The following is a 26,707-nucleotide window of genomic DNA, read 5'->3' on the forward strand; positions in this document are numbered from 1 at the left end:
GGCAATTGAAAGATGACCGGTTAGTATTGTCAGGGTCTGTCACTGTGCCGCACCACATGTAGTGCTTTCGGGGTCTCGGCTACAGGCAGCTTATTCTAATGTACATAGTGGGCTTTGGGACTGCCCCTAGCTCATGATTGGATGGGTTTGCTGTCTGGAGGCAGAGCAGCAAGAGTTTTAAAGTGTTTAAAAATAGGTTTTTTATACCCTCTATCCTTCATCCTTTGGTCAAAATTGCTGAATCAGCTCCTAGAGAATTGGAGTTGTTCTCTCCAAAGAGACATAAAGTTTACTTCAATGTTGTGGCAGTGGAGTAGCAGTCCCTGGTTGAGTATGGGCTAAGGCTGTGTGTGGGACAGCAATGACTAAATACAGGACTTTAGATGTGTTCTGAGTGCATAACCTTCCATATAACACTACCTATATGCAGCCCTAGCAACGCACGCAACAGAAGCCCGGAGCATATGTGCGTGATCAAAATATAGCTGAAAGACAGCGACACGTGTAGACTACCCCCAGATGAAATATACCGTAATCAGGAAGACTGGTGTCGATAGATCAAATTCCCCAGCCGTATGACCAGCTGGCGAAGAATTAGGCGCTATGCAAGGCTGCATCAGCCAAACCTATACGCGCAACATTGGTAAAACCTCCGGGGCCGCAGCTCATCAGAACACCAAATGCGCACAAGCCAGCTCCTAGCACATACTTCATGTATGAGAAACAATTTCACATGAGAATGGAAAACCAAGGGCACATCAAAATAATACATATGAAGTCAGCTTGCCCTGGAATAAAGAAAGACACATGATATGAAACAAGGCAGAAACCACATTTAGCCATTTTGACATATAGCCTGACATTAGCCGGTGTCAATCTAAACGTGAATAATACACAACCAGAACATTAGTGTGTTACGTGTCACTGCGGATATAAATGAAATTCTCTTAATATCAAAATTATCGTGTTATTGGCGAATTCCCCGGACCCACGAGGGAGCTGCCACGGAAGTCCCATTCACAGACCGTGAAAATACTTGCGCGTTTAGAGCGGGTCTCGCGGTTTCTAGCGCAGCTTAAGCGATTTGGCCTAACCAGAAGATGGTTCCTGGCGTCATTACCGAGACTCAAACCCATCTCTCCGAGGTCGAGCGCCCTAGCCATCAGCCCACGGCAGCGATGAGAAATAAGTGCCGCCTTGAAAAGGTGCTTCAACACTTCCTAGATGTATTTCAAAATTGATCGCACCAAGCAGCCATATGAGATTGAATTAATTTCCCTCTCTGGGGGCGTGAACCTTCCGGGTCATGATCATGTGACCCACGCTGTTCAGTATCAGCCAGCGTCGTGGTCTCCAGAGTCAGACGAGTGCTTAGAATTGTCTTAGATTGTTGGGGCATTTATGCGTTTCACTGAAAGCTTTTCCAACTGGTTAGTTAACTTAAATGTGAGGAATGAATCACGCATGTCGATTCAGGACACAGCAAATTCGCCCCCGGCGAGGTAGGGACCGAAAACGTGCCGGCACCCGTGGCCTCAGATGCGGTCACCTGAACTGGCGCCTACCGGTCCCCCTGGAAAAGACAGCCTTAGTAAGGGTACTACCAATGGCAACTCACCGCCTCTTTACAATTGTTATCCCCATTCAATTTGGGAATGGAATATAAATTAGTCGTAAAATGTGTTAACATCAATTTATCGCGCTGAGAAAACCTCTACATATCCTAGATCCTAACAGTACGATAAATTAAATGCCGGTTAGAGGACTGCTGTGCCTCACCAGAAAAGAAACGGTGTCAATTAATAAAGCAGGACAGACCGCAGAAACCCGACTTCCTCAGAAAAAGAAGTCATCGCGTATTAACTCGGAAAAACGCTGCAATAGATAACATATCTGCCGCCGACCGCAGCAGAGAGAATGACCGCTGTACCCTACCTTGCGCGCTGGCTGGTGTTTCCCCGCCTCCACGCGGGTGACGAGCCCGGAGGTAAACAAAGCGCGCTCACCACAGAGCACATAATGAAGGGCTTGGAACAAAGGACTGGTACTGGCGGCCGAATTATGGCGCCAACCCAGTCCCCTCGCTAATCGAACATCGCTACTCAGGTGCAAACTGTTGGATAACAAAGTCGCGGCAAGATTGCCTAAGGGGCGAGATTGCCTAAGGGGGGGAATTCTACCTTTCGTGGCGCCTTCAGTAATGGGCACCATGTATATAAATAAGTGTGGAGCCTGAGTTATTGTGCGACTGTAACAAAACACCAGTACGAGTGTTAACAGCGATACAGTAATTAGTTTAAACGATCACGCATTACAAAATCGCTCACTGGTACAGGCAAAGAATGAAGTTTACTATACCACTGTATGAACTGGGACCTAAACACGTGGTCGCCCATAGTTACAAGGACGCCTAGGCATATGCAGTTCTCAGACGCGGAGGGGGGAGAATGCAATGAAAATTGTTTCACGAAATAAATCAATACAATACGCTACAGTAGTAATTTATAGACACGCATAAACATTCAAGTGTTGACACTAACTGTGACGGAAGTGTTTTCCTATTAACTTTTAGAGGACAGAGGCGGTTTGATGCTGGTACAAAATTTCAGCACAGGAAAGCGGAAGACATCGGAAACATTGAGGGGATGTCTTTTCCCTATCAACTTTTAGAGGAACAGAGGCGGTTTGATGCGGGACAAATAACCTAAAGAACTTTCGGCTACATAACCTGGATTCTCCCGGCGGAATCGGGGCGATTGACAAATATGCCTAATGTTCTTGTAATAGGCGCTCTTTACAGATATTTCGTGGCGCCTACCTCCCCACACAGCGGGACAATGACACTCGCCTCTCCTGCACCACTAATAGCCCACACTACACCCCGCCGTTTCCCGCGCAAATGAAATTTAAAAGGTGCGGCATGCTCCTGCGCACAAAACAAAGCGAGACAAATGCTTTAGGCGGAAACATGTCTGTCCAACCGAACTGCCCATGAACACCAGCACTCACCGCAAACCCGTCGAGGTAAAAAACCCACTGAGGCCGGACAGGAACAGCACAGAGCCGCGGGAGAATCCAGGAAGGAAAGAGGCCGAGCTACGGCTGCTGCGGTATAGGTAGCGGGGCGCCCCTCCTCCCCAGGTGAGCACTCCCCCTTGGACCAGAGAGAACACAGCGAGGGGCGCCGCTAGGTAGGCTCGCTAGCTGGGTGGGACTAAAGCGCTGCCCCGCCCATGTTCCCCTGCGGGTCACGCGGTCAGCGGCAGATGTCTCTGTCTCGTTTCACATTTTTGAAACAGCCACACGCAGCGATTGCGCTCTCCGTCGAATCCCATGTCAAGTTACCCTGGACAACTCCTTTCACAATAGACTCATGTAGCAGCCTGGGCCATGCACACCTCCCGCCAGTCCACACTTGTGCCCATTGCAGCTGTTGAAGTGGGCAGGCCGAGCCAAGGGTCTGACTTGGCTCTAGTGCCCATGCACGAGCTAAGCCCTGAAAATGTTTACTATGTAAATCATACAGCAAACATTAAATAGGATAGTCTCTTCAAAATTCCCAAAAGAGTATTTATTTGACATGTGCAAGCTTTGACATTAATATGTCACATTATAGCACTGTACTGACAGTACTTATTAAAAGTGATTTTTTTAAAACATAAACTTGAATCCACTCCTGACCCCATCCCCGCAATGGTGACAGTACCATTAGTGAACCAAGAGGCAAGACAGTTTTCATGTGTAATCTGTATATGGACAGATTATTATAGAGAAACTTTATAATCTATTAAATCAAACACAATTGGTTTTTGTGCAGCTGCTTTTCTGAACTCGCGTATTTAAGTTCTTCCATACGTGAATATGAAGAAAACAAAGTTTTGGTGAAATAAATCATTTGCCTAAAATCACACAATTTACGCGGGGGAGCCACAATTTATCAAGGTTTTCTGGTTTCGCTTTTTACAGATCATCCACTAAATTTGTATCTATATGCCCCTTCTTGTAATGTTAATCTTTGTTTTTACCTCTGTGTGCATTTTCCTGCCGTTTTTTAATAGCTCGAACTCTACTGTTCGACTCTGTTGGAGTGCTTTACTGGAATACCAGTTACATTACACAAAATCATATTAATTTGTTAGGCACAAAGAGAGAAAAGTGATATGACCAGGATCACAGGATGTTGTCAGGGTCAGACTGGGAAGCAAAACTGGCCCTGGCAAAGTGCTCGGCTGGGCCCCCCAGCCCACTCCGGGAGGGGGAGGGGGGGGGGGGGTGTTGGAGGTGCCTCCGAGCTCTTTGCCGGGGCCGGTTTTCAGCCGATTTTGTTACAGGGCCGATTTTGCAAAAACGGCCCTGTAACATAAACGGCCCCCAGGTGCCCAAAACCGGCCCCCAGGTGCCCAAAACCGGCCCCCACCTTGTTCTCCAGTTCCAAAGTCAGCAGCTCCAGCCCTAATACTACATGCTGGGTAGAGCTTAGGTGGGAGGCAGAAGCCACATGGAAGCTCGGCTCGTTATAGGTTCGCGGTTTCAACAGGACCTCAAGCTGAGCTAGAGCCAGACTCCAGGCTCGAATCTGGGTCGAGTTTTCAGTGGCTCACCCACCTCCGTGCAGCAGCTGATGACATCACGCATTTTTACACAGCCAAGGTATAGGGACCTGTACACCCCAGGACCACCTTTAGGTGCTTTGGTGCCTCTCCCAGAGAGCAGAGGCATTCCAAACCTTGGTTTGCGCAGTGAGTCTGTACACTCCTTATTTCTTGCACACTCATTAAACAGAAAATAATGACACTTCAATCAAGGCTGCTTTAGAAAAAAGCTTTTGAAATGACAAACTACAAAATAATTAATAAATGTTAACAGAGGTGATTGATTGTTGACAGCGTTGATATTTGTTCCTACCCTTTTTAGACGGTGGAAATGGAAACCTGCTCAGTTGATGCCCAGCAGCCTTTAGAGGTAGAGTTAAATCTATTTACTCATTTTACATGCTTCGTTTGTGAGTACTTGGCAAACACGTTACAGCTCTGACTAAAGATTGCATGATTAAGCCTCAAGGGCACAGCAGATTTGTATAAATCGCCTTCCCTGCGCTGTTCTGAATATCTGATGAAGAGGTTTCAACTCTTTGAAATTGCAGCTGCCTGCAGGTGTTTGGGAATCCCCAAATTTGACTCGGTCCCTAGCACCTTTGGGACTGTGCATTGGTTTCCTATGGAGCAGACATTGCATTGTTGCTGCTCTTTTCTAGCTGCTGTTCTGTTTTGGTTCTGTCCCTCATTTCTTACAGATGTTTTCCCAGTTTTGCAATTACTTCTAACTTTTTAAAATTCTTGGCCTTTAAGAAACGAGGCAAAAATGGACGCCATATTTTTATTCCCACCATGTCTGAAGTCTTTCCAAGTTGTTGACATTCATGAGCCCTTCCACAATCTTATTGGAAAGAAGATTACGACAGGTTTTTTTCACATATAGTCCTGATTTCATGTATTTACGGCTAGCTAGTGGTTTGACTGCAATGGCAAATATGATTGGCTGGGGGGGCATACCTGTCTTATTCTTCTTTTTATTTGAATTGCTATGGGAAAAGTATTGATGATGCAACTTGAGCGCTAAGTTCTACGTATAACAATGTGATCCATTTTAGGAAGTCCTGTCCTATTCTGTTTTCTCCAGAACAGCAAAGAAATGGTGATATTCGAACATTTCGCTACAAGAAAACAGCCACTGCTTCAGTTTCGGAGTATAGCTGGTGAAGGATGGAGAACTGTCAGGATCCTTCACCAGAATCATATGGACCGCCTTGTTGACCAGTGTCAGGGGCCTAAATGAAACCGCGAGGGTGGTTGGTGTACCTGGTTTGCCTAGAGCCACCAGGAGCATCTTACACAAAGAGGGAGCGAGGATGCCTGTGCCGCCTCCTCGTATACCTGGAGAAGATGTGGTGCTAGGATGTCTTTATATTCTTTATAAAACTCAACAGGGAGACCATCACTATCTGACTCCTGCCCCCTCCTTGCCGGTCCAGGATTACAGATGTGATTTCAGATAGCGTTGTTTTCACTATTACATTTTTAAGGCAAGTGTTTTTTTTTACCCATGCTGGCACCACTTACTCAAAGAAGGGTAACAGAGTTGTCAGTAGCTGCAATGTACGTTGCATGTCGGTTTAAGTAGAATGTGGAGAACATATGTAGGGTGTGATGAGTGTCATAAACTCTGTCCCCCAGTACTTGTGTCTCCATAATGTCATCTGAGGCACATTGGGTGGCGATTTGTGTTTACTAGGGATCTACTGGGGCATGCACGTTCTTCATAGACCCTGAATAGGGTGTGCTTGACCCAAAACCTTACTTTCAGGTCTGCTTTTTCAGTATATTCTAACAATGTTGAGAGGAGCTCAGCCTGATTTACTGAATCTCCAATATAATCATAGCACATCGCCAGATCCTGCAGTGAATTTTACCGATAGGACAATTGGGTTCTTAATACACCTTAAATACACCAGAATGTTTACACACACACACCGACACCACACCCCCCAACGGGCATTGACCTCAGTGTATTCCAAAATCGCTGTTTTCAGTTTCTCCCAAAATACAGATTCCACTAATGCCATGGTAAGGAATAGCTGAAGCCAGGAGTAAGCACAAGGGCCTGGGATGCCAAAGTGTAGTTCTATGGATGAATAGTTTGATAAAGTTATAGCCAGGTGTGTGATATCTGCAGACTTTCTGCTCGCATCTCTAGTGGTCAGCCAGTAATCAAGGCAAAAGGAGGTGTTATGCACTGTCAAGTAAAATGCAATATCCGTGTAAAGGGGTACGTCTGACGCCAAACATCAACTATGTAATTCTGGTTAAGTATTTGCGCCAGTACTTTTGAAGTCATAATTGAGCGACGCTGTGCTTTGCCTGTTCATGCTATGACCCATGCTGAGATCTATTCCGAGGTAACATTATAGTCAGCGGCCTGCAAGATAACACCATTACATTTTGAATAAAGAAATTCCACACCATTTGTATTATCAAAATACATCCCTCTGAATCTGGAACCCTATGTCCAGAACACCATAAACGAGGTGTGTTGCTGCCTTTCTTGGCTCTTCCGTTTAGGTCGCAAAGAAAGAAAATGCAGTCCTCTTGTAAGCAAACCTACTTTCAGTGGGTTTTGCCAAGTGCATCTCTTGTAATCGAACGAGCTGTACCTCGTGTTTGTTGAGGTACGCAAGAGACCTTGCTGGATTTACTGGGATGTTTATTTCTCTTACATTTCATATAATCAGTCTGATTGACAAACCAGAATTCCCTGGGGCAGATCATAGTATGTCCTGCCATTAAAATAATTTGTTTCAGGCATTGAGCCATGAAGTCAAAGACTGGGAGAATATGTTCCTTTGCAATATGTATTCAGACATACAGAAAGGAGTGCAAGTAAGTAACTTTGTACTGCACTAGTTACAGTGAAAGGAATTAGATGAAAGCCAAATGTTTGCTAACTCCTGCTTTATGTGTGTACATATATTATGCATGCACGTGTTGGTTTTACGTTTTATAGTATGTTGTTGATTCCCAATAGCCACTTAATATCACATCTTCACCTTTTTAAATGTAAATGGGACTCAGTAGTAGATGTATATATTTGAGCCACTGACTACTTCCTTGTTGCAGACATGTATATGTGCTTAATGGACGTGTATTGTTCCTTATTCGTATGAAAGCTGCTGCCCTGCTCATACTAGGTGGTCCTTGCATCACCCATTGTAGTGATTCAGGGCAGACTTGAGATTCAGAAGGTTGGTAACGTGGCGAGAGGTTACTTTGTGGGCGGGCTGTCTGCTGCCTTGAAGGCAAACTGTAGATTCCCCAATTTTCTCACTTTTGTTTGCCCGTGTCTCGACCTTTAAGTGGCTTTTAATACTTACATTGGATTAGTTGTGTCCCTCCGGCGTTTCCTTGAGTCTCTGTGAACAGTCTGAATTCTTCTGGAATGTCCTTGTACTGAGCCCAGTCAAAATAATAAGCAGTTCTTCCCCTTCGAGCCTAATGCAGCAATGTGAAGGACAACAATGTGCACACACTAACTCTCATTTGGGATTATTTGCAACTGTTTGCAGAAGATGTGTTTTACTGCCAAAATTACCTTTGTAAATGTTCTGCAGATGCCACATATCATGATAGTGCTATGAAACTCTGTGACTGAATTTGGTGCAGCTTCTAGTTCGGACCGGTACAAGGACTTTTCGAGTTGATGGTGTAAGGGAATGGTAGTAATTAAAAGGTTGTTGCACTGAATGAGAGTAGGATTTGCTGAGGCTGCTGTAATTAAACCTCAGGTTGATTAAAATGTAGTTTTTCAGCAATCCGTGACTTCCAGATTTTGACATAGAAGGAATTATTTTGCCTCCTGGACATTTACTCTGCGGCAGTCCTTTGAGGAGATCAAACACAAGTATGAGATCCCTGAGACCAAGCAAGTTCATTATCTACAGATCCCACACTGGATCACCCAGAGCTGTATCAAAGCAAACACCACTAGGGTACTCGTACCGTTCGAAAAATTCCTCTATCACCTTACATCACCTAAACACTTAGTTTATAAATTGATGACATCCTTAACTCCCCAAGAGCTGCGTGCGAATCCATCTTCAAGATACAGTGAGAAATATATCCCAACATAACACTTGACACCAAACACTGGCAAGAAATAGTCATTTGTACTAATAACTTTACCTGCCATGCCTGAAGCAGGTAGATCCTTTCTAAAATACTATTTCACGGTCCCTTACTTCTGCCAGCTCCACACCATTAAACCCACACACTCTAACACTTGCTGGCGGGGATGCGAGGACGTGAGCTCTCTTTTGCAGATCCTGTGGTATTGCCCCTACCTGGGGGAATTTTGGGATCGGATCTTCTCCGCCATCGCAAAGATCCGGGGTCAGCACATTGATGACCTACCTGATCTGGCGTTGCTTGGAAGGCCTTTAGAGTGCTTGTACCCCTTCCATAGCTGGCAAGAGGATCTCCCAGCTCCATATGGCTGCCAAACACACTATGCTATCTCTTTGGAGGTAAACTTTTTCTGGCCAACATACAAGCTTTGGTTGCATAAACTTTGGTATCTATTGGGACATGAGAAAATATCTTATGACTTGCCAGATAAATCTAAACTTTTCGCTAAACCCTGGAACCCTGTATTTTCCTGTCTAAAGAAGGATTATAGAAATCGAACTTGCCAACAAACCATGCGAGCCCTCGGACTGACTGATCTCTCTTGGTTCCTTAGTTTGGATCCTCTGTGGCCCAGGAAGAATGATGAGCGATGAACTCTTTTAACCTCCTTTAAGAGTGGACTCAAGAGATGGGTGGGAACTTGGGAGGGTGTCTGGAAGTTGTTTTTTCAGTGGTTGCAACCACCAGAGGCTGATGTGATTATTTTTCTTGTTTTTCAAAAAGAAACAATAAAAACCATTGAAACTAAAATGTTGTTTTGTTTTCCCGTTCAGTTGCTGGAACCTGTGTGCCATCAGCTCTTTGAGTTCTATCGGAGCGGAGAAGAAAAGCTACGGCGCTTCATACTCCAGTTCATCCCGGAGCTCATCTGGTGCTACCTCACTGTTTCAGCTAGCCGGGATCTGCAAAGTAGAGGCAGCATTGAGGCACTCCTCCTCGGCATTTATAATCTGGTTTGTACCCGTACCTTTCCCTTTTCACAGTAATGCATCTGTGTCGACTATCACTGATAAGAGGAATAAATAGTTGAGCTTGGTGGTATGCTGTCAGCAGGCTGTATGAACTATAGTAGACCACACCTACACACGTTCCCCATGATACCTCATTATGGAGCCAGAAAGCTTAATATGGGGCCTGCTTCACACAAAACATCTAGCAGGAAATTTGGAGCCTTTCTCCATTGGAGTTAATTCTACATTTAGTGGGAATATAAATGTACTGCTGCAATTGTTTGTTATATTTTTGATTGCATGCAACCAGCTATCTGTTTAGTAGCAAGTGCCTTCAAAAGTTCAGTTGTGCTACAGGGACTTCTCAAGGTGAAAAAGGATTTGAGTAAAAATAACCCTGTGTCATGGTAAGTTTCTGTCATCAAACTTCATCCATAGCTACCCATTTAAAGGTCAGTTTGCCAAAGTTCTCCTTTCCTCGCCCAAAAAAACACAAAACAATAATAAGATAGGTGGACGCAAGGGAGCCTACCTTGGCCAAGTGTGTTATTATATTATGTCGGTTCACCTCTTGATTAGAACACTGTCACTAAAGATTCATAGACTATATCTTGTATAAATAAAAACAAATGTATGTGTTATGATCTCCCTTCTTACTTTTCTATCTTGGTTCAGTTGTTTTTTCAATGTGTGGCACTCTTGTCGCTCAATGTTTGATCGCACACTTTTTTATGTATGGTGTACTTTCCAACATACAAAATACACAATTACCAAAGGGTCATAGGGGATCATATTTAAAGACCAAGTAGCAATCTAACCCCATTTCACAGTATACAAAACAACATGAATACTACTGGTCTGACAGCCCAGAGAATACGGCTAAGGAGCACAATCAAAAGCAGTTAGGCCTGTGTTAGTTTGGAGATAAATCCCATCAGCCCACCAGATGGCAGAACCTCATCATCTGGGATTATATAACACTGGTATATGATAGGCATCTCACCTGAGTGCATATATGAGATGTCCTAACAAGAACCACCAGTGATGGAAAGGGCCATGAGATGTTAATTCGGTGGTGCTGAAAAACTAATTTTGCAGTGTAACTTAAATGTGAGAGAAAAACAAAGGTGTAATTTAAAATTGACTCTTATGATAACAAGGATAAATTTATTGGGAAAATATCATAATGTCAAAACTAAAAACAGCGTGTGGGTAGTTTGTCAAAATAACTATCGTTAGTTGACTAAAGAGGTCGACATGTTTCAGCCATTCGTGGTCAAAAAGTAGACCACTGGCTTTCTTCAGGACCAATAATTACACTACTGCAAAAAAATAATAACCAGTAGTTTTGTGTACTTTCCAACATAAACATGTCCTCCTTCCTCAGACTCCTGAGTTGACTAAGATTGTGTTGACTGGAACCTGCTCTGACGTTTTGCTAAGGCATTTCTCGTTGTATGAGTGACCGTGTCCCCCCTCCCTCTCCATTATCCAAAAGCTTCAGCTGTGCATTCTTTTTTTGTTTTTTGTCAGGATGTATGTATGCCTAGAGCGAGGCTTTAGTTAATAGCAGATGACCAACATGTATAGAGTGGCAGTAGTTATTCATGAGAAAACCATACAGTTAATTCACCGGTATAACGTCCCAAGAAATTTAGAGGTCAGGTCTTCTACCTGTGCTTACCCGTCTATCATTCTACCACAATAAAGTTAATACAATTTATTTAATCTGTAGTAAAAACCAATAGTTACATTAATTAGCCACAATACCTTCATAATAGTGGGGCCCGTGCTTGTTAGAATATTGGGAGCTCCATTGAAGACAATGGAATGCTCTGGGCTTTTAATTGTTGGTAAAAGCCCGGCGTGCCAACATTGCAATCTTTCACAGCTGTTGCATCAATCCCCTTTGGCTCAATGAGGTCTTTGTTTTATTTGTTAAAACATTCTGCCCTCTAATGGCGGAATGTTCCTATAGCCTTCTAGGCCTCCATATCTGGGCTATACCGACATTAAAGTCCCACTCCCTTGTTAAAGGCCTCGTCTTCGGCTCGGGCCTTTACCGCTTGAGTGAGCCTTTAATTGCCGGTATAGTCTGCTACGGCGGGCTATAAGTGTATATGAGTGTTTGCCACCCTGAACAAAAGACCCTAGAAAGTTTTACACCCTGTAGCTGTGCTACCAGATATACTTCAATACTGCAATAGAATAACTCTTATTTATGAGTTATGCAGACTTTTCCTATTCTCTCCTAAACGTCTGACAGTCTTGCCCTGTAAAACTTGCATTGAAAGGTTTGATGTAACTCTCACACTCATAGACCTGAATAGTAAACTAGAGCATTTCAATGTATCAAGTGCAAATCCCATCTTGAAGAAGTCAAATCTTGATGAAAAGCCTTTTGATACCTCACTCAAAAAGCTAGATTATTCTCAGTTTTTTTCAAGTTCCTGTGTGCTTCTGACAATAAAACCCCCTTTATTCTCAGCATTATGTGTATTCACAGTTTTCGACGCCATACACCACAAGACCATGCTAGAAAGGCTTTATTTTCTGGCTTGTGTACCTGACTCAAAAGTTCAAACCTCTTCTGTTTTACAGGAGCCATCACATTAACCAGTCTCACCACCTCTTCCTGTGGGGCACTTCCAAGTCTTCACTTGATCTCATCCCTCTTAAGTGTTCTTTTTGCTCCCTTCATTTCTCATTAACAGCTATGATATCCTTTTGTAGTCATTTACTGATAATGTGCAGCTTAATCTGAGTCTCTCTTGTATGTGTGTCCAATCCATCATACTTGACATTTGTTTGAACAGCACCAAAGCTTCGTGTTTTGCTATTTGGGGTCTGTCTTCCTTGGCAAGAAATCATCCACAATAACAATACCATTTCCAGCCACACCCCAAAGGGGTCACTGAGTTTGACCCCTCACTACCATCTGCCCCTTCCCTCCTTTCATTACATCTACGGTGACCAAAATTCTAGAGGCGGAACCCCACATAATGAAGCTCATCACCAGTCTGCTCAACTCCCCCCCCCCCTTAAAAGGGGAATAGCCTATTTTTACGATCCTAAAAAACAATATTTACTCCGCCACCTCTTCTTTTCCTCTTCAACTTCTATTATCTGAACTGCAATACTAAGAGGCAGTTCACTCCCCACTCACTCATCCTGTGCATCTATTGTACCAAAATATTTGTAATGTCATCCCCAGGTATTGGATGAGAGCACAGTATCCCAGGTGACACTGGCTCCTAATCTTTGCTCAGCTACTGTTCATGGAATATGGTAGGAGACATGATAATGTAGTCAATAGGACTTTTGTTTGCTGGACTGACAGTCACAGCTCCTTCTCCAGGACCATCTCCCTCTGAACTGGAAGATATATTTTGTTTACAAGCAACTGCAAATAGCTTCTTTGAGTGCACAATCTTGGAGATATGAGTCCTTTTCCTCTGGCTTTGATGAGTTGTGTCTATAGCATGGCCCGGGTGAAATTAGGTTTGTTTGAAGTTCACAAGAGTTTGATATTGCTTCTACTAAACTCCTTTGTCATGGTTGATGAGATACGGGTCCCTGCAAAGGATAAGCAGTCTTCAACAAACTCCCTCGCATTTCTGAGATCTGAGTGTGTGTTTGTCACTTGCAACATACCCTTTGAGCCATGATTAACAAAGTCCAGTGTGCACACAATCTAAATACCATCCCATGTGATAAGGATTTTGGCAGAGATTGCGGTTGCTGCTTGAGTAGGGTTTAACCCATCTCCTCCCCGAAACAAGTAACCCAATTTTAAACAACTGCTAATTCCTTTGCTGTTAAACCTGCTGAGTTTTTGCACTCAAAATTCCGGTCTTGATATCAGTTACCTTCCTAAATGCATTGATCTTCAAGGGCTAACCTGGACTGGGTGACTTCTGCTTGTCTGGTCCTTCTATATCTAGATTGCCACTAGTTCTATAATCCCCAAGATTTCACAGACACGCTTCTCCTGACGTAACTGTTTCCTACTATTGCCTACACTGATCCACTGGAGCTTCTGCATGAGAGGATTGTGACTGACCCCCCAGAGCATAAGAGGTGGGCGTACATAGTAATGGTCAAGAATGTGGAGTGTGCAAGTTATGCATCAGAGTAGCCCTAGTCCAGCCAGCAGAAGAAGACTGTGTCTCCCTTTAGGCATTATGCTGAACCATCCTTATTCTGATTATTAGTTAGAGGCGTAACGCAACCAATGGATCTTAGCTAGCTTGATGACAATCATGTGACTTGGCTGTAATCTTGGGCCTTTACTCTGAGGGACGTCTTTCCATATCTTTGTCGCTTATATTGTAGCCGATGTGTAGATACAGTATCTGGGGTACGTACTGGGGTGACTCAAGTAGCATTATTAATGTCCAACTTTAGTATTTAATGTAGAATTAATACAAGAAATCATTATTCATTCATTCATTTCTTTTGTTATTTCATAATGACATTATCGGCTTCTTGAAGTTGAATAGCCTTAAGCAAGAGACCTTAGCGTACTACTAGTTAATGTGTCTCAGATCAAAAATAAAGTAAAAAATATCCTCCTGGTATGAAAAAATACAAGATTTCTCATGTCCCAGATTGCCTTTTATGCTTAGGTCTCGTATAATAAAGAAGCACCCAAGCTTTAACACATTTATTATAAATGACCCAGATAGTTAGTCATGGCATCTGTCACAAAATACATTTGCTCGAACCCATTACATAAAAACATTATCTTCTTTATTACGATCTATGCTGTAACAGTATATAATGGGCCTAACGCCTCAGCTTCTAATAATTGATGATATACATTAAACCTATTCCACATCAACAAAACAAAGCTGCTGTAGCGCTTCACGGGTAGTTCGTGCATTCCTTGTTCTGGTGTCACAATTAATTCCCCTATTCACACAACCTATAAAATGAGCACCAATATTTTTTATTGTTTAAACCATTCAAAAACACATTCATTGAATTTCACAGCAACACCCAATTCTCCTAGAGTAACCTCCTCTGTGTTAGTGACCAGGACAATTAAGGTCTTTCTATTTTCCGTTTCCCCAATATCAATTTAAAAACATATATCAGACATGATGAGCAAAAGGCAACACCCCACATGTGCTTTAAGTGAACTGTTATATAATCTCAGTAAATCCTGTTTTTACCCTTGAGTGACTAAAGAAAACGCTTAAAAAGTCACTGCCTTTAATAGAACAGTTGATCGAAATTGCTTTGAAAATGTATCAAAAAGTTCAAGGCAAATATTCATACATGTATTAACTTATACTGGCAAGCATACAGTATTCTACTTAGTGCACAAAATGCTTTTTGTTTGTTAAGATATGCCTGCCGACACGGTTGTTGTGCAAGCTCCTGTTTCCACAAGGATTCTTCTAGGCACTTCCTGGCTACACGTACAGAGCAAGCAGTGTTTATCTTAAGGCGAGCAGTCAGCTGTCTCCATGTACACACATCGCACTTTGAGTTATAACTCCACCGTACAGCATGCTTCTTCTGTAAACACACTCTGTGTACCCACAATTAATCTCGCATTAGATACACATGAAGGATCTTCATTGCATCATCACAGGCGGGTAAGTACTGTGGGTTTATCTAGGAGACGTTCCAAAGAAATGACAACTTATATTGAATACGCCTGAATATGAACCCCAAGTCCACACAGCTTTATAGAAATAGTATGCTCCCCTCGGAATATAAGATTTAACAAAGGCATGTATTGAGATTTTGAATAAAGAAAACAAGAACACTGACAACATTGCAGATACATCCTCACGACTTTGACTGGTCTATGGTGGAGTTCTCTTCCCCGAGCTGCAGTTGAATATACAAAGGTACAAGCGAGTGTAGGGAATTATCCTTATGTGTTAATCGGAGATCTCGTTTGTGTAGTCCTCTACTCATCAGCTCCATGCTTTTAATGCTTTTGAGTCCACCACCTGACCTTATATATAGGGATTTTCAGGATTCGGCACCTGTCAATGCCTAATTTCCAAACATTTAAGTTTGGCTGGGGATTGACTCCTCCGGTTTTTAGCTGTGCCCCTTTTACGCAGAGTGAGGCTGAGTTTCAGAAACCACTTCTCATAGCTTGTGAAGCCAACGCCTTCTAGTATGTGTAATAAATCTGTTTTGGGACTTTGTTCTGTTGGATGGCCCATTTATTATACTATGAAGTCTATTAAAAATCGCTGACCAAAATTACTCCAAACTCAGGCATGTCCATACCGTATGCATATAATCCCTAATAGCAGTCCGGCATCTCAGGCACTCCAGACCTTGCCCCTGCAGTTACTGCCACAGCCTTTTGGGTGTTGTGTACATTTAGTGGAGGTAACTCAGCTGTAGGAGGCTGAACTTGGTTGAAATTGAGGGTTCTTGTGGGTCCATAAGGGCAAATAGCCATTTCTCCTCTCCCAGTGGACCTACATCAGCCTCGCATGTTTTTCTGAGTTTATTGAAGTTGGCAGGTGAATTAATCACAATTTCTTTTTATATTTGAGATACTTTCCTCTTGGGTGTTAGGGGAGACAACCCCAGTTTCGCCTCTAGAGCCCTGACCTCTGGGATGTCTTCGACGTTGGTTATGTATAGCATGAGTGCATGTCCCAGTTGGAGATATCTTAGAGTAGATGATTATGAAATCTAAAGCAAACATTTCCCAGCCTGTTCGTTAATTACCTAGGCTTGTGGCTGTCTCTCGAAGTGGTGATACTGCTGGTGGTGGTACAAAAGGGGGTGGTGATGGACGGAGCATCTGAACCAATCAAACACTCACACCCAGTCAACAGATCTGGGTTTAATCCATCACTGTACTTTAGCCCACTCTGCCACCCCAGTTCAGACATGGCCATATGCAAATCAGCCTGACCCTGTGCCTCATGGGAACAGTCCAGCCCGAACTGCCAAGCCATGCCTTCCCTGGACCGGAAACAAGCTTCCTAGGACCGGTTTCTGGCATTTCAGCCAGGCTTGCTTGAATCCAGTGGCAAAGTGAGCAAGGGACTCGCGTCTGAGCATACCCTTCCAATTTATGGCGAACAGAGTGTGTCAAAAGGGGGTGGTGATGGACAGAGCATCTGAACCAATGAAACACACCCAGTCCACAGATCTGGGTTTAATCCATCATGGTTCTTTAGCCCACTCTGCCACCCCAGTTCAGACATAGCCATATGCAAATCAGTCTGAACCTGTGCCTCATGGGAACAGTCCAGCCCGAACTGCCAAACCGTGGTGGCTCATCTAACTTTCTGTATGAAACAGCAAACACCATCTCAGTGGGGCTGCTCTAATCCCTCTGAAATTTCTCGCTGCACTTTAGAATCTTTCAGGGACTATTCATACCAGAAGGGCCCCCTAAATGTACAGAGGCCAAGCTGGTCCTTTCTTCTATTCTTTCTTTTTCTGGGGCCCATGTTTTCCCTGTAGATTTCTGCTCTGGAACCTTGCAGCAAAAGTCGAGTAAATTCTGTGCTAACATATTAGATATTGGAACAACCTCAAACTAATACATTATACCTCTGACCATAAAACTGTGCGGCTTTTTGTCCAAAAGGGGACAGAAATACATGGTCTTTTGTCACCTTTTCAGGCAGAAATGTAAATACTTTTGATTAATTCACATGTATGACTTGTGCCTCATAACTTGACACCTGTTGTATAAAATGAAGTCTAAATTCGGTAGTTTTCATAATGAATTTTTCTAAACTGAAACCTTCAATCCAAAGGTAAATTAATTTCTGATTTGAGCATTCTTCTATATGTTGTTGTTCTAGTATAAATAATACTGCAATAAATACGAATACATTTTTCTAGAACCCACTCACCTCGTGGACATATCCTGTACTGAAGGTCCTGGCCTGCTTGAGAGGGACCCCACAGACCTTTTGTTTCACTCAGAAAACCTTTTACCTGAATTTAGATCCACATGACCGTCGTCACCTCCTTAAAAACTCACAAACTGGAATGCTTCAGTTGCTCTACGTCATCAGGATAAACTAAAGCCAACTGACAAGATTCCGTTCTAGTTTCTTCAGTTGAGATACAGTTGCTTCCGGATGAAGGTTGAGGTCTTGTTATAAGTACAAGTAGTTGAGTAGTTCTTCGTTATGCTGGCAAAACCATAATGAGAAAAATGACTGCAGTCTGGAAAACACATGTTTTTCATCTGTCGCATTGGTTTGTGGGCTGTTCATGTGTTTGTTTACCTTCTAGTTCGTTTCGTTTTTTATCTTTAGACATGCCTGGTTGGGTTATTAACTTACCTGAAAGAAAATAGGAGGAAAAGCAACCAAGGTCCAGTTTTAAGTCACAAACTGGAACACAAACCTGGTGTACATTTTTGTTGCATTTATTCACCACATTTGCTGTATTTTATTGTTATGTTCTCTGAACGGTTAGGGTGTTTTGGTGACACAAGGGGAAGTTGAACTGTGGCTATAATGGTAAAGTATTTTATTAATTTCAAGCAGACTGCCCTTTTCTAGCACACTGAAATAAGACTTTGAGACACTTAAAAGCCAGATGTACTAAACATTTTTGCGGTCGCAAACGGTTGATTCACAGAATTGGGAGGTTTGCAAAAGCAAAAATGCTTTTTCAAATGCACACAATGCACAATGCAATTCAGTAACCTGTTACCGAGTCGCAATTTGCATTTGCGATTCGGTATTTGGGAGGGGCGTGTTTTGGGCATCGCTTTCAAATACCGAATAGGGATTTATTACTGTTTCGCAACTGCATTTCGGCAGCAAACAGTAATACTTTACCATCAGCTTAAAAGAGGTGGTAACACATAAGCAAAGGGAAATATTACTGCTCATGTGCACTTGCTAACACCTGAAATTAAGGTGTTTCGTTATTTTCACCACCTCATGTTGAAGTTTCCCCGAAGGTCATCATGGACCTGGAAATGGCACTACACACAGGGGTAGTCTCCCACCAACACCAGTAGGTACTTGAGACAGCAGCTGCTACAGGGAATAGGCTAGGGGTGGTCCAGCAAGGTTGTGGGTGAACACCCTCCCAGTGTCCATTACAAGACCTAGAAACACTCTGTCAGCCTGGAGGGCTGGTGGTGAGAATGGCTGTCAGCCGGTTGGTTGAAATTTCATAAATGGGGGCGGAGCACGCAGAACAGCAGACAGGAAAGATGACTGCAGAGAGGCAACAGCTCCCAAATATCCTGACTTTACCCTCATTTTTTTAAATGACGGGTAGCGTGTGACTGCTAATAGTTACATAACCCAATTATGCAGAGTTGCGAGCCATTTGACTTTGCATCTTCACACACACCCGTATTCATGAGCACTTTGTGGGAATACTTAAAATATTCTCTTTTTCACTCCACTCGGACAATATTAGGACACAGTCTGGGCATGGATTATGCTGCTTTAATCTGGGCACATGATGATCATCAAAGTCACCTGCTTGTTGGAATGCAGAAGAAGGAGGCAGTTTGGAAGCACTCTGTTCTTTTATTCTGTGGGTAGAAGAATATCTGAATCAGAAAACAAGCTGCAGATTCTTACATTTGTGTTTGTGTGGGGCTTATCCCTGGCCTGTGAGCAAGGGAATGTAACCTACTTATCATGTTTGCATCACAGTATTTAGAGAACTGCATTGGATCCATTAGACCAGGTGTGATTGGCCTTCATGCAGTTATATATATGCTGTTTGACGTTGATGTAATCCTCAATCATTCTCTTGGCAGAGGTCAATGTGGGTACGGTCTACGTGCTTTCAGTCTTTTGTGCTGCGTTGTGCATTCACAAAATAAACAAGACAAATGTGAGAGGGTGGATTAGTGAAGCATATGACGTGACGTTTTTATCATGAATAAATTATTGTAAGCCAATTATTAGTTTTTTAGCTGGGAGTTGGCAGACACAATAGAATTCATTTTTATCCAGGGTCAGAATTTCCATCAGCTCCTCGTGGTTGGTTAGGTGCTCTGCCGTGCAGAGCATAGGCTTCAGAAGAGGACAATGAATCTCTAGGTTTTCATAGAAATTTTATAGGACTGTCTGGATTCAGCTAAATAAAACAAAGGCAAACAATCTGCTGAAAACTCCACTTTACTATCTGGCACTAGTAGACAGTGACAAATGAAAAGACACTTCCAAAAAACATATTTCTCAGAAAGCAAGGAAAGATGTCACAGGAAACTGGAAATTACATGATTAAGAAAGCTTCAGCGGAGTTTCCTATATCATGTATAACACCTTCGGTAATGAAAACAATGCCTTGTTTGACTACCCACATGGCCTTCCTATCCTTGGTCATTCCGCCGGTCTCCACAAACTCACCAGAAGTCGTCCAATCAGTTTTTGCAAAAGCGTTGAACTCTGGGCAGGACTGGGAACCCGAAGCAGCCCTGGCAAATTTTGTCAGACCAGCACCAATACGGTGCATAGCAAGCATATACCGCAGGTACCACCGCTAAACTCCAGAAGAAACTACAACGAATCCAAAACGCCTCAGCCAGGCTCATATTAGACATCCCACGCAACGAACACATCTCTGGTCACCTTAAAGACCTCCACTGGCTACCCGTCAATAAGAGGATTACTTTCCGACTGCTTACCCACGCACACAAATCACTCTACGACATCGGACCAGATTGCCTCAACTCTCGACTGTCCTTTTACACCCCCTCCCAACAACTTCGCTCTTCCAGCCAAGCCTTCGCCACTGTACCTCGCATCAACAAGACCACCATGGGAGGCAGATCCTTCTCATACCTGGCTGCCAAAACATGGAACTCACTCCCCGCTTACCTTCGCCTCACCCAGAATCACCTAGCGTTCAGAAAGCAGCTTAAAACGTGGATATTTGACAAATAATCCTCCTTCCCTTCCTAAGCGCCTTGAAACCCTCTGGGTATGTAGTGCGCTATATAAATGTTATGACTTGACTTGACTTGACTAGCAAGCGAGTCAGACCACTACTGTAAATTCAATTGTGTTTGTTTTTAAAGCATAGTAAATGATGACCTCACAGTGCACCAGGATGTGACAATCTTTATTGGGCCTCTTCAATTATTTCCTCATTACCACCCTCCAACAGTGCCTCTCATCTTTCCATAGCCCCCCTTGGGTATATTTGTATATGAGAACATATGAGAACCGTCAAACTAGGGGATGTAAGATATCCAATTGCCAAACATATATCAAAGTGTGCAGCACAGGAATGGAATAAATGTTTTACATTCTATGGACTTGTCTGTATACAAATACACCCAAGAGGAGGCAATAAGGAACTCACTCTCAGGAGGAGAGAGTCAACCTGTATTTTGAGACTTCAAAGTGTGGAGACGGGTCTAAATGTGGACCATGAGATGCATTATTGTTGGGGAACATGATATATATAATTATGACATTTGATGTGTTGTATTAACAATGCAATGTGTGGTGTCTCGTGAGATCTTTGGTTAGATGGTAACTATGAGACTGCAATACTGTATAACGTTTTTTGAGATGACTTCTGATATTGGGATGTTCATGAGATTGGTGGATTAGGTAGCTGATGTAGTTTGTTAAATGAGTGTATCAATACACTTGAGAGCAATGATGAACGAGAAAATGCCATGCACACCACATGTGCGTACCACATGTCCGACGTATAGAGCGGAAATTCTTTGCAATTTTTCTAACGTAATTCGGTACTAGTGATATTTTAGTTTTAACCGTATTTCAGAAGTTACTCAATAGGGGATTGACTAGGAGAAGGCAATATACTGTCCGAGTAAGATTGTGATCCGAGCATGTAGAGATATACTAGATACATTCCCGTTATCGCATTATGACATCATGTTAAGATGGTTCCCACTTTCGATGGTTGAGAGAGAGTCCTGTTTCACTCTCGACTAATATGCGCTGGGTGCTTTAAGTAAACAGCAGTTTAGAAGTGTTTGCGGTGAATCCAGACACGCTACACACTCGGCTTACTCACGGAGGGGACGCTCTATATTGAGGTAAGGGTATTTATAGGAATATCGATATTGTTAGTACACGGAAGGTTACGATGAATGGGCTTGGAGTAACACCTACTCCGTTTCATATTTTTACAGATACATATAGTGCAGAATACTGTGTATTGGACATAAACTCTGGTCGGGGCACAGTTTGAGTTTGAATATCCTTGGGTCTGAACTAAAAGACCTTTTCGGTGGCAATATTGACACATATAGTACACAAAGTGTTATGGTAGGAGAAATAAGATATACTAATGGATTGCTGATATACAAGGACTGGATTATTAGAATATTTGTAATGATCTAATCGTGCTTCATAGGATTACTGGTTCAGACACGGCCTGAGGACATTTTTGGCAGATGTTATTGATGAACGCTAGATGGATATGGACTTTCGGTTTGGAATTACCACTGATATCGAAGTAAGTGCCATTAAGATTACACATTGGATAGTAGTGGTGGTATTTTAGGACATCGGAGTACATTTTGTTTCTTACACAAGTACATCAGTTTTTTGTTTTTAGATATACTGAACGACAGTAACAATAGGTACGCTTTCTTTTCAATTAAATTTGACCTTTTTGGATATGAGTAAATCCTTTGCACATTTGGTGTTTTCCTGCACTTGGGATTGAATTCCTTTGCATGCCATAACATGGGGGCATGGTGTGCATGGCAACTCACTTGGATTTACAGGATATATATGACATTAATTTGAATTTCCACGTTTGTATGGACGCTTATTGGTTAAGGAATACCATTTTGATGTGAGAGATCAACTTGGAAGTATTAGTGATTTCATTTTGTGCATAGTTTTTTAACCCTGAAGAAGTTGTGTTAGTTGTGACGAAACATGTGTCGGCTGAGAACAGAAAGAATTGAGAAGAAGAGAATAAAGAAGTGGATACTAACTACATATTGAAATATACTTTGAGTTTATTGATACTGCTTGTGCTGGGGAATTTGAGATAGAATGTCAAGTTGGCTGTTGCCACAATTTGGAGAGTGGGGTGGTGCTCTCTACCGCTTGAAATTACGTTTGTTGTGCATTAATATTGTGAACTTCCCTTTAGGGCGCCAACACCCCATAAGAAATTCCACCCACGAGTATTCAACTGTTATAGGACCAGGGCTTAAAACCCAAATAGATAGCATTAATGATAAATACTCTGCATTGTGATAAAAGCTTCTGACAGAGATCTGGAATGAAGGTAAACCTGGGGCAGCTTTGGTTAGAGGCTGTAGTTGGCTCAGAGATGTCCACAAAAGTGTGAAAGGGTAGATTCTTTCACCCAGATGTTTAGAAGTGTGACACTGAAGATGGAGGGTGCTGGTTGCTGGAACAGCGGAGGTCTAGGTCCTGCCTAACTCTGATGGGGCCGTTGCCAGAAGTAGCAGTAAGTCAAAAAAGGTTAACCGAGCAAAGTGCAGTAACACCAGAGGGAAAGCCAGGGTAAGATCGTATCCTCCGCAAACTCCGTACAGGAGGAGACCTATGTGGCAACAAAGGGATATACACAGAAGATGTCATTGTGTCAGCTCCATTTGAGACTCTCCCATAGGCACAAGTGGAGTCTGGATCCTGTTGAAGGAATGCACAATGGAAACCTTTTCAATTTTAAAATGAGGCATTTGAATTGAGACCATCTTCTTGGTAAATTGTACGTCATAGAAGAGAACAAAGCTAATAAATGTGATGATCTTGTAATGCAACTTTTCCCGTCATCCTCTGCCCAGTTACTGGTGGTCTGCTCCACACAGTGCATGCTGCCTACAGAGTTGTGTAGTGGTTCTATACACAACAACTCTGGTTTAACATGAGCGCATGAAGCCTTTCTGTCCCATCCCCTCTCCTGGGAACTTTTAAATGACATCTGCATGCATTTTTTAGTTGGGACACACTTTCGTGAGTGAGTAGTATTCTTTGAATTTACCCTTCTCCCAGTTTCCTTTAGCCGCCTGTGATTTGCAACTAAATACTGGTTAAACTGGTGACATGACTTGTGGCCTGGGCTATAACCTAGCCCTCGAGCTGTAAACATTTTGCTGTGAGTTTTGACGTATAAAAGCTGATGGAACCTGATCTTTCGGTTATTATTCATTGTTTAAACATTACTTTTGTATGTGCCCAGACAAATGGTTTTGCCCTTGGAATGCTGCTCACACTAGTTTTCAAAATAACATTGTTGACAGCTATGATATATTTGCAGTATAGTTTGTGTAAAACATAAATCAGACTTTCCAAGACTATGTTTGGATTTGTGCCAATTGTTGTTTTCTCCATTCTTACCACAGGAAATTGTGGATGTACAAGGACGAAGCAAGGTGTTGTCTTTTACAATTCCTTCGTTAGCAAAACCATCAGTGTATCATGAGGTAAGCAGGGTGGGAAAGCTTTTATAACTTAAACACAAGTGACTGGTGTGGTTTGTATAGCGCATCCGATAATTCTGGCGTTGGGTATGAATAGTGTTCTTTGATATATGCCGGCTTAACAAGTATATCGTTTCCTGTTTCATTTGCACACTTCTCATTTTCTACCCTACATAAAGCTACCCTCATACCTCTCTCTGGCTGGAGTAGTGGCGTATAACAGACGAAAAAGTAACAAGGACCCCCTGTTAATGCAACCGAATATGTTATACAGGGAAATTAGACAATGTGAAAAAAAGCCATCAAATATAATATCACCAGGGAGAAAGCGACATATACAAGGCGCAACATTCAAGTTAAAGGTACAAAATTGTGCTTTATTACTAAGTATATATACTCAGGATAAAAACATTTAGGTTCAAATATATAACCAAATCATACACTTGACCTATTCTAATTATAAAAAATACAATAATTGACATACAAAGTAAAAATATCAATAACACAATTGATTATAAATTCATAAAACAGTGGCAGACAGTTATAATCTTTGACGCGCGTTTCGGCGTTTGAACAAGAACGCCTTCTTCAGGAGCCACATATAAAATCTGAAAAACATATATAAAACAAATTAAAATCACCATTGGGGGAGAAGCACTCGCCTCTCAGCATAGTCTGATTACGTGAACATATGACAATATTATAAACCGCCTTGCATCTCGCAGATGTTCCCTGCTTAGTAGCCAAACTGTAGCGCAACATAAGGTACAGACTATACATTATTATATTTGAGCAGTGGTATAGTTACGGCCTAGCCAGGTCCTGCATAATAATAGTGTTCTTTGATATATGCCGGCTTAACAAGTATATCGTTTCCTGTTTCATTTGCACACTTCTCATTTTCTACCCTACATAAAGCTACCCTCATAACTCTCTCTGGCTGGAGTAGTGGCGTATAACTGCATTAGAACTTGATTTTACCAACTACTACAACTGTCTGCTATTTATTTCTATTAAGACCTCACCATGTCACCTCATTCGCCGATTTCTGTTTCATTATTTCACTTCCCCTCCCTTTTGATATTTGATCAATGTACTTTTTTCTATAGTACACACTGATCAGAGCCACCTCTAGAATGTCCCAAGTTTTGGCAGGCAAGGAAACTGGGTCAGAGGGAGGTAGTGATTTTCACCAGTTTATTAGTTTACGTATGGAAGCCTGGATTCTAAGCTAGTCTGCAAGGTAACCAGTACACTACCACCAACCATCACATTTTTTTTAGTTTTGAAGTTAGCCTGGAACTTTGATTTTTCTAAAATAATATGTGTGTTATACTTATATATATATACATATATATATACATATATATTGCTGGGTCTCTAATACACGGAATGCATGCTATTAATGATTCTGATTATGCACTGTATACATGCCCTCACTCACCCTCCTTGCACATGAGGTGGCCCAGGCTTGACAGTAACCAAGTAGGGCAATAGAAGAATGATCCACTCAAAACTAAAGATAGTGGGATACTTTCTAGAATTTATTTACGTATGAAGTTTTAGGTAATGCTTCTGTCCAGTGCGCTCTACGCAGTGTAGGATGAGGTACAAAATGTCGAAGCAAGTTATGCGCACAAACAAGAGAGTTTGCAACAAGGTTTCATGTTTAGCTGCGAGTGCAAAAAGGTGACCCTTTAAGTGCTAATTGAACATGGCTAAAGAAGAAGGATAAATATTTTGCAGATCTTTAAATCCTGTAGGAAGAAAGATTATAGGCGTGCCTGTCCAGTAAGTAACTAACGGAAACGTGAATAAGTAAGTGAAGGCAGTGCTCAGATGTTTCAGCCCATTAGAACATGGAACTTGACCACCAGCTGTGGAGCAGGGATTAATTGCAAGAATCGTGTGTGACCCTGTCTCCTGAAGTCCGACTTATATTTATGGAATATGATGGCCAGTCTAGAAGGATTGGATTGACCCAGTGCAATCTCCACCAACCATGTGTGTCTAATGTTTGCATATTTGCTATTGCATCAAGATATATATATATATATATATATATATATATATATATATATATATATATATATATATATATATATATATACACATACTTAAAGAATCGCGTCTCATTGGATGCTACAAGGCTACTGTGCCCATCTGCCTTCTGGCAAACATTTAGGGACGTGCACCAAAATAGTAATAATTTTTCAAGTTTACATCTCAAAAATGTGCAGCATTTTCTATACTTTTGCTAAGTGAACATAGAGCAGGACCTAGTTATGACCTTTATTTAGTCCTTTATACTCTTGCATTGGCAATGGTCTGCAGATCGCCCATGCGCTCTTGTGCACAGTTGTTAATGCACATCTTATTTCTCCTAGCCTTCCGGCATTGGCTCCATGGTTCTCACCGAGGGAGCTCTGTCGCAACATGGTTTGAGCAGAGTTGAGTACAGCGGGCCTCATCCACAAAGGGAAATGTTGACAGCTCAAAACAGGTAAACCTTTGGTCTAAATTTGTGTTGCATTTGCACTACATCATAAAAGTAACTGTGTATTGTGCGTAACTGCACCTACGATACAATTAGATGTTTTGAAACTATTAAATAGTTTGCGCCATACAGTTGGTGTAACTGA

The 26,707-nt window shown here is 42.3% G+C and overlaps 1 protein-coding gene across 6 annotated transcripts in view; it reads left to right on the top strand.

Annotated features, from left to right (window-relative positions):
* Positions 1 to 26,707, top strand: part of HYCC1 (hyccin PI4KA lipid kinase complex subunit 1) — a 431,878-nt gene that overhangs the window by 176,880 nt on the left and 228,291 nt on the right. For 3 of the 6 annotated variants that reach the window (XM_078663565.1, XM_078663562.1, XM_078663564.1), the window contains exons 4-7: positions 4,915 to 4,962; positions 9,512 to 9,691; positions 23,988 to 24,068; positions 26,453 to 26,568. In XM_078663565.1, the coding sequence (XP_078519691.1) occupies positions 4,915 to 4,962; positions 9,512 to 9,691; positions 23,988 to 24,068; positions 26,453 to 26,568 (425 nt within the window). The remainder of the gene's footprint in view (positions 1 to 4,914; positions 4,963 to 9,511; positions 9,692 to 23,987; positions 24,069 to 26,452; positions 26,569 to 26,707) is intronic. The other 3 variants (XM_078663567.1, XM_078663563.1, XM_078663566.1) reach the window with 1 other exon arrangement.

Source organism: Lissotriton helveticus, chromosome 10, assembly GCF_964261635.1.
Source record: "Lissotriton helveticus chromosome 10, aLisHel1.1, whole genome shotgun sequence".
Classification (NCBI taxonomy): Eukaryota; Metazoa; Chordata; class Amphibia; order Caudata; family Salamandridae; genus Lissotriton; species Lissotriton helveticus.